Consider the following 9,058-nt stretch of genomic DNA (forward strand, 5'->3'; position numbering starts at 1 on the left):
GGCATGCTAACAATTCTGCTAGCTCACTGCCTAAGAGTTGTAAGATATATTAAAAATATATTTTATGTAATACAAACATTACCTGATACAAAACTTAATACACACTGTAAGCTGTCATGAACAGTCCAGCCCAGGGTGATTTAGGTTTACAGACACACACACACACACACACACACACACACACACACACATATGTATGTATGTATGTATGTATGTATTAGAAATATGGATAAGATAATAAAATTAAAACTGCTGTAGAAAGCAGTGGGAAGAAAGGTGAAACTAAGTGTAATGCAGGTTAAGTGAAAGGAGAAATAGTTTTCACATAGGGTAAGTACAGTCAGTAACTTCAGATATAATAGCAAGGAGTGGGAATATATGGTCGTTGAGTATTAGTAAGAAAATGTTTGTTTAACAAACATTTTGGCTTAGACATAATCAAAAATGTGAATGTGCTTTGGTACTTGTCCTAGATCTGTAATCTTGTACAGAGCATATATGTAATTTGTAAAAAGTTATCTGACAACAGGATTATCAATTTGAATAACTATGTTTAGTAATCATGACTTGGTACTGCTTAAACTGTTGACTTGAAAGTTTTAAAGTAAACATCATACAATGGTAGAGAGAAAGAAAGAAAAGGCTGAAGTCCAAGAAAGAAAGAAAAGGCTGAGGTCCAAGAAAGAAAGAATATATGCTGAGTAAAAATAGAAAACAAAATAGTTATTTACCGGCTTCTCTTTGTAGGTAGTACTTCATGTGGGTTCCGGCGATCTGACCAGAAAAATAGAAGGCGATCAAATTTTGGTACGACATTAGCAACGTTCTCTTGACCTTCAGGGAAAATTCGCAGAAGTCCACCATCTTTCTGTTTAAAGAAACAAATAACAATGACAAGATTATTTCTGAAATGAAAAATCTAAGAAAATTCTTAACATTAATTTTAGCACTCCCAGTTTTATCAATAACTAGGTTTTTACTTGTCACTACGCTGCTAGTAAAAATATTTGTTAATCATGCACATACATTGTCTTAATAGTAGACTGTTATATAGTGAAAGTCTTGCTAGTTACTAAGGTGACAATATACTACCTATCTATCTTTTACACACAGACACACACGCTCTCTCGCTCTCTCTCTCTCTCTCTCTCTCCACAACTTGTTTTTTTTTCTTCTTGAAACAAATTTTAATTCTATCATTTAAACACACTTTCTTTCTCTCTCTCTTTCTCTCTCTTAAGAACAACCTGTTGTTATAGTGAAAGTCTTTTTAAAGTCTGTGTTGCATTGTCTCTATGTTGAAAGACATACAGAAACACACACACAAACAGCCAAAAAAATCCTATCTATATTGTTATATAGTGAAAGTCTTCTTTTTTTAAAGTCTGTGTTGCATTGTGTTGACAGACTTGCACTTAAAATTCCCATGTATTTTATCAAAACTTTTTAATTATAATGTGACAACACAACCTATCTATCTATCTTTCACACACACTCTCACTATTTCACTGTATTTCTCTCTCTCAACAACATTTTCTCCTCTCTTTCTTCCCCTCCTTCAAATATATCTTGTGACAGACAGACGGACAGACAGTCAGAGATCAGCCTCTCTTTATAAAATAAGATTTTAGTTCGCTTTATTTATTTTTTTTATTTAATAGACACTGGCATGGCTGCATAGTTAAGAAGTTTGCTTCCTAACCACATGATTTCAGGTTCAATCCCACTATGTGGAACCTTGAGCAAGTGTCTTCTACTAAAGCCCTGGGTCAACCAAAGCGTTGTAAATGAATCTGGTAGATGGACGGTGTGTTTGTCTCCTTGTTTTTCATTAAATGATACTTATAAACAAATATCACTATCATAAAAGCAGTGACCATCGTTTCCAATTTTCTGTGAAAACATATCTAGCTTGTTTGTTAACAGGTAAGAGTTGATGACAAGGGCCTTTGGCTGTAGAAAATCTGCTTCAAAAATTCCATCTGGCTCATGCAAGCATGAAAAAGTGGGCATTAAACTGATGACAAAGTAGTTGCAATAAATTTTCAGTGAAAAAAGACTCAATAGACACTTTGTAAAGTTATTTAAATGGCTACCAAGATATGAAAGCTACTAATTCTGAATTTCATTCCTGAAAAGTTTGATGCATTCAAATCTTGTCACAAAACACTGTGGTACATAAATTACTCTAATTCTCTCTGTTAATTTAGTCAAATATATCATCATCATTTAACATCTAGCTTCTATGCTGATATGGGCTAAATGTTTGACAGGATCTGACAAGTCAGAGGACTGCATCATGCATTAATGTCTTCTTTGGTTGGGTTTCTACAGCTGGATGCCATTCTTAACGCCAAAATGTTAACACTCTTTATAGTGCAAAATACCTGAATATTTGAGAAGTATAAAAATTTAAATGTGAAACAATTAAAGAATAAATTATTTTCTATTCTCAATGGCATTTGAAACTGCATACTAACTTTTCAATGAAACAATATTTTTAATGAGGAATTTTAATAACCACAATGTTCCAGTATATGTTGTCTGTATATTTTGTGAAATGATTGTCCTCAGGTACTATTGTAGTTACTGGTAGAATACTTAAAGTAATCATGATATGATAACAATATATACTAATTTAAATGTGAAACAATGAAAGACTAAGTTATTTTCTCTCTTCCATGACATTTAAAACCACAAACTATCTTTTTGGAAATATGATTTTTAAATGAGAAATGTTAATAACATATATCAGACTGCTCCTGTACAATGTTCATAGCCCAACCTCATTCTAAGGCCTCAAAATATATCCTTGCAACATATCATGAAGCTTGCCAAATAAGATACCTCTTGGAAGATAATGCAGACTGGAACAGTATGTTGAAAGAGGTTGAAGTTCACATTTTCTAAACAAGGTGAAGAACTTCATTGTTAACATTTTCTGTGCCAATTCACCATCTAATACTTAGCAACTCTAATGTAATCTCCAAGACCACACGACAGAAGACATACTGTATCATACAAAACAAAGCTCAGAAAACCCACATCAAGAGTTAACCTCTACCAAGTACAACCAGAGACTAAACCTCATTGAAAATACTGTTCAGCCCATGGCTGACAAGATCTTGAACAGTGTCCCAGCTCCAGGATGAATTGCAGCTGCAACTCTCAGTCATGAGATTTTTCAGCTAACCAGCTATGACATTCAGCAAATGGAGCAAAATGTATGCCAAAATGAGTTACTCTTAGAGCCAGATACAAAAAAAAAAAGAGCTTAAAAAACATCAAACAACTGATGTCACCTGACTCCAGAGGAATAATTTTCCTTGATATTACTAGTGGAACAGGAAAAACTAATTTCAACAAAGTCTGTTCACTTGAGCAAATTTCTATGGAATTAGATTTATCTGAAATTGTTGTAACCATGCTCACAAGGAGTAGGACTTCTCATACTGCTTTTAAGCTGCCATTCAACCTTTCAAATAATGACAACCCAGTGTTCAATATTTATAAAGGATCTGGACAGGATGAGGTTCTGAAGTAGACCAAACTGACAGCATAAAGAGTGTGCATAATGACACATAGACTTGCATTTGAGGTCCTCTATCATACCTGAATAAACTGAATAATTAAGTGGTTGAGGGTAAGTCCAGGAGTTGTTAATTCAATGCCTGAATAGTGGCAGGAGGGATCAGATGAGGGAATTTCCAATGAGAGAAGATCATGAAGTGATTAGAAATTAAAAATGGGGACTTAAGGCTTATAGTATTTAAAGGTTTTAATCAGTTTACGCATACAAGTTGGTTTGAATTCTGATCTTTTATTAACTAGCTTGTCCTTTTCAGGGAATCTAATGATTTTCAATAGTTCTAAGGAACATAACTGGCAACCAGTTCTATTATTTTTATAAATCGCTGCCGATCCAACTATGGACCACCTAAGGTTAAAGTTAATATTTTCGTCTTTAAGTTCCCATATTCTACGTGATAACGAAGTGCTATTAGCCTAATGCTTAAGTCTAAATGATGACCTATGGTTATAGAACCTAGATTTCCAGGACGATGAGCAACCAAGGTAGGTGAGAGTATTTGCTTCCGTAATTATTTCACAAAAGTAGACTATGTTTTTTGCTAGGCAGTTTCCAAGTAAAGGACATGTTGTTGTTACACAATTGCATCCAAATTTATAATTGCCAAGCCATCTAATGCTTGCATGTGGAGGGAAACTGTTTATAGAATTGTTATCTTGATTACTTCTAGGGTAGTTAGAGTTTACACCTACACTGTCGTTACTATTATTGTTATTACCTCTATTGGAGTTGTTTCAAGTTTCACTACCTCTATTCTTTCTGCCGTTAATACTGGTGCTATATTTATTAGCCTTATCAACATTATTATTATTAATTATATTGGAATTGTGATGAGTATAATTATTGCCGTAATTACTGTTTGAGGTGGAACTGGTTATTCTATTAGTAGTAGCAGTATCGTTATTTAACGCGGAAGTACTATAGAGTGTGCCACTATTCTGTGTTGGGTCTAGGTTTAGTGATTCATCTAGTGTACTGTGATTCGATATTTGGATAGCGTTATTGGGCCTAATAATGTTGTTGTCATTACAATTACTATTATTACTACCATTATCAACAACATTATTATTCTCAGGATTATTAATTTGGATACTATCATTATTAATTCCTGGATTTTTGGGGTTAGACTGATTATTATTGTTTGTTCTTAATCTAGCTTTTTTTAATTTTGGTTTTATTATGTTTAGATATAAGGCATTTCATATTGGGGAGAGTCAAATATGAGATTCTAATAGTTTTAGTGGAAAGAATACTGCTATATTTATGAATGGGTGGAAAGTTATTGGATATAATTGAAAATATTTTCTTGCATAATTTTCCTGTAACTGCTACATTATATGATATGTTATACCATATATAGTTGCGTAATTTACTGTTCTTATGTTTAGGAATTCTTTTATTGTTATTATTACTCCTATCGTTATGGTTTTCTCTAACTGAACTATCATCGGTGTGATTTTTTTCTTTATGTTTTTTTAATCTAAAGTCTATTTGTATTTATGCTGGTTGTATCTGTGCTTTCATTTTTGCTTTTATTAGACTTATTTACTATACCTCCGTTTAAACAATCAACTCTAGAATTACTAATTTGTTTAAATGACGGAGCTTTACTAATGATTGATGCTTTAGGTGGTTTACAATTTAAGTTTTTAACAAAAGAGATTTTTTGAGAGTACCCAGTGTTAGAGAGGGCTTGATTATGTATATATATATATATATATATATATATATATATATATATATATACACACACACACACACACACACACATATATATGGATACAGATATTCTTTGCTCACTGTCACCAAGCATCTCAATTCTTCAGCCGTAACTAGTTTGTGATCAAGGTTTTTTATTTTGCAAACTATTATTTTTTACTCGAATTTGTGATTTCAGAGAAAGGTAAGAAATTCCTCACATTTTGCATTTTTGGTATTTTGACTTTGTACAGGGTGTCCACAAAGTCTGGGTACATGGAGTAAATAAAATCATAACATAAACAATTAAATATAAGAAATAATAATTTCTTAAAGTATGTGTTAATCCCCATGTACCCAGACTTTGAGGACACCCTGTAGTTTGAACTGTAGTATTGTCTAACCAATTGAAATATTGCAACAGCTAACAATAAAATATAGAATTTGGAAAAAGGCTTTTTAGACTGTTTTTAATTCCTTTACTTGTTTCAGCCATTTGACTGCTGTCATGCTGGAGCCCCGCCTTTAGTTGAGAAAGAAAGAAGGAACAAACGAACAAACGAATGAACAAATGACTGAACGAATGAATGAACGAATGAACAAGCAAGCAAGCATACATACGACAGGCTTCTTTCAGTTTCCGTCTACCAAATTCAATCACAAGGCTTTGGTTGGCCTGAGGCTATAGTAGAAGATACTCGCCCAAGGTACCACACAGTGGGACTGAACCTGGAAACCATGTGGTAAGTGAGCAAGCTACTTACCACACAGCCACTCTTGTTATTAAGTCTTTGAGAACATTCACGTCTATTTTTCAAAAATATATAATTTGAAAGTTTGCTTTTGTTTTGGACTGAAATTTTTTTGTATTCTAATTCGAACAAGTATTTTTTAAAGATTTTTTTTAAAGATTCTAACATAACTTGATTTGAAATGGATATTCGTGGATATTTCAAACGTAGTCATGAAAATGACACTGTTCTTTCTCAGGAAAGCTCTAAAACAAGAGATACAAAAAAATCAAACTAAGATCTTGTGTCTCCCTCAACTTCCATCATTTCTTATGAATCTGATGAATGTAATGAAAGCTTTCCTATACCAATTGATCATGAAAATCACTGAAATAGGGTGAAAGGATTCTTTGGTAGTGAAATGTAAGCATCTACGGCGACTGTCTGGAAGATAAATTATTTGAAATGATACCTGAAAAAAAGTGCAATAAATGAACCGTCCCACTAAATGGAACAAGGGCAAAAATGGGTTTAATTGCATATTTTAAATTTATATTTCACTGCATGTTCTGTAGCTATACTTACACCCACACATTACACTTGTATCTTGTATCTGTATCACCTGTATCTGTTTGTCATAACCAAATACATGCAGCCCCAAGATGCATATTTATACTTGTCGATAAGGCCCTAAGTATTACATGCATATGTAACATTTGTAAATCTTGTATTAATCTTATACAATAAATTTCATGCTATTTTTACTGAGCACCTTGTATTTCAGATCTCAAGTGATGTTGTTCCGAAAGCATGAATCCAGTGCACAAAAGCGCAAAAAACGAGAGAAACTGGCAAACAATAGGAACCATATGGCTGGAATTATGGACCAATTTATGCTACTATATACATCAGTGACATTACTATCATCAAATAGCAATGCACCACTGCCCGGAGTAGACAGGCAAGCAAATAACGATGGAAACACCAAGCAACAACAAATGCATGGATGCAATGAAAATTCACAGCAGGTTACTACATTTTCAGCAGTGGAGGGAAATGCAAAGGACCTATATGATGCATTCTGTCAACAACCTTTATCTATTGCTGAAAATATGGTTGTGCAACAAGAAGCAGTCACTATCACTACTGACCCTGCATCTTGGCCAGAAACTATATCTGATGGCATGCATATTGGCATTATGAAACTTGGAGCTGTTCAAATAAAAAAAATACAAGTTTCCTAAATCAAAAGGAAACTACAGATTCAATCCCGACTTCTATTCTAAGATGCTACCAAATGGCAAAACAATAGTTTGAACGTGGCTTGTATATTCAATTTAGCAGAATATAGTTTCTGTTGCAAGCTGTTTGGTCACAGTAAAATGAGACTAACATCTGAAAGATTCAACAGTTGGCAATATTTGAGCAAAACCTTAAAAGAACATGAGAAATCAATGGCCCATAGACAGCACATGATGAAATGGAAGGAGCTTGAATTTTGCCTTAAAACAGCCTCAACTCTTGACAAACAGGCAATTGCAGAAAAGGAGAAAGCTCATTACCGCACAGTGTTAGAATGTATCTTGGCAATTGTTCTGTTTTTAGCAGAGAGGAATATGGTCTTTCGTGGTGTTTCCAATAGCTTCTACATCCATGGTAATGGAAATTTTTTAGGCGAAGTGCAGTTGCTTGCAAAGTTCAATCCCATTTTGGCAAAACACCAGCAGCATATTCAGAATGCAGAAACAGTGGCTTGTTATTTCGGACTTGATAGTCAAAACGAATTGATATAACTCATTTCTGACCACATTTTGAAAGAAATCACCAATCACTCAAAGGTTGCTAAATACTACAGTATCATACTCGATTGCACACCAGATATCAGCCATCAGGAGCAAATGACCATGATCATCCATTTCCTCAAACTTCAAAAAGACAAAACTAAAATCAAAGAGTACTTTGTTGGGTTTTTGAAAGTTACTGACACAAGTGGAGCCGGACTTTTTGAATCGCTCTTAGAGAAGCTCGCTTCATTGGGGCTGGATCTAATGGATTGTAGAGGCCAAAGTTATGATAATGGCAGTAATATGAAGGAAAAACATTCTGGAGTCCAGGCAAGATTTCTACAGAAGAATCTGCAAGCGTTCTATTTACCTTGCATGAATCAGTCTTAACTTTATTGTGTGTGATGCGGCAAGCTCATCAGTGACAGCTGTCTCTTTCTTTGGTTACTTCCAGCATGGATATTCATTTTTTGCAGCATCAACTTCTAGATAGAACACTTTGAAGGAATTCTTCTCCATCAATGTGAAATATCCATCTGACACTCGCTGAGAAAGCAAAATTGAAAGCATAAAATTCCTTCAATTCAAAACCAAGGGCATTCATAGCGCATTTGATAAGCATTCATAATGCTTCAAAAGGTAAAGATTCCAAAGCTTACTCAGAAGCAAATGCATTAACTGCAGAAATTGCTTCCTTCCGCTTTCTTCTGTGTTTGGTAATATGGTACGATCAGCTAATTGACATCAATAAGGTCAGCAAGCTACTTCAGCATGAAAACATGCAAATTGACGTTGCCCATTGCTTCCACTAATTCAAAAATACATCAAACCTGGCTCAGTTATCTACAGTGATTCTTGGGTGGCTTACAAAGATATACACACACTGAGTTATTAGCATTACATGATAAACCAGAAAGAAAATTTTGTTGACACCACACATGCACACATACACACACAGAAAACATCAAACATTTTTGATGAGATTTAAAAGAATGGGTGAAAAGGCCCGGTATTCATTCAAACTATTTACACCAAGTACTCATTTATTTCTTCTGTAGAAAACAAAAAAAACTGCTGCCCCAATTTTTTATTAAGGCAGCAAAATTATATACACTCCTCTCAGATCGCCAATAAAGGATTGATTCCAGCACAAATCTGGAGACAGAAGATATACAGGACTGCCCTTTAACTGCATAAGGTAAGTTAAATACTTTTCAAATTTTAAATTTTAAAGGTCAGTTGGTTGATATGTTTCA

At 34.1% G+C, this 9,058-nt stretch overlaps 2 protein-coding genes across 3 annotated transcripts in view; one reads left to right on the top strand and one right to left on the bottom strand.

Moving 5' to 3' along the window:
• LOC106873167 (prolyl hydroxylase EGLN3) overlaps positions 1-9,058 on the bottom strand; it is a 65,032-nt gene that overhangs the window by 31,995 nt on the left and 23,979 nt on the right. For both annotated transcript variants that reach the window (XM_014920396.2, XM_052971761.1), the window contains exon 3: positions 732-868. In XM_014920396.2, the coding sequence (XP_014775882.1) occupies positions 732-868 (137 nt within the window). The remainder of the gene's footprint in view (positions 1-731; positions 869-9,058) is intronic.
• The window catches only part of LOC106873166 (galactosylgalactosylxylosylprotein 3-beta-glucuronosyltransferase 1), a 66,576-nt gene continuing 63,317 nt past the window's right edge, over positions 5,800-9,058 (top strand). The window contains exons 1-2 of the mRNA XM_052971763.1: positions 5,800-6,030; positions 6,803-9,000. The gene's annotated coding sequence lies outside the window, so the exon portion shown is untranslated. The remainder of the gene's footprint in view (positions 6,031-6,802; positions 9,001-9,058) is intronic.

This window comes from Octopus bimaculoides, chromosome 11 (assembly GCF_001194135.2).
Source record: "Octopus bimaculoides isolate UCB-OBI-ISO-001 chromosome 11, ASM119413v2, whole genome shotgun sequence".
Taxonomy (NCBI): Eukaryota; Metazoa; Mollusca; class Cephalopoda; order Octopoda; family Octopodidae; genus Octopus; species Octopus bimaculoides.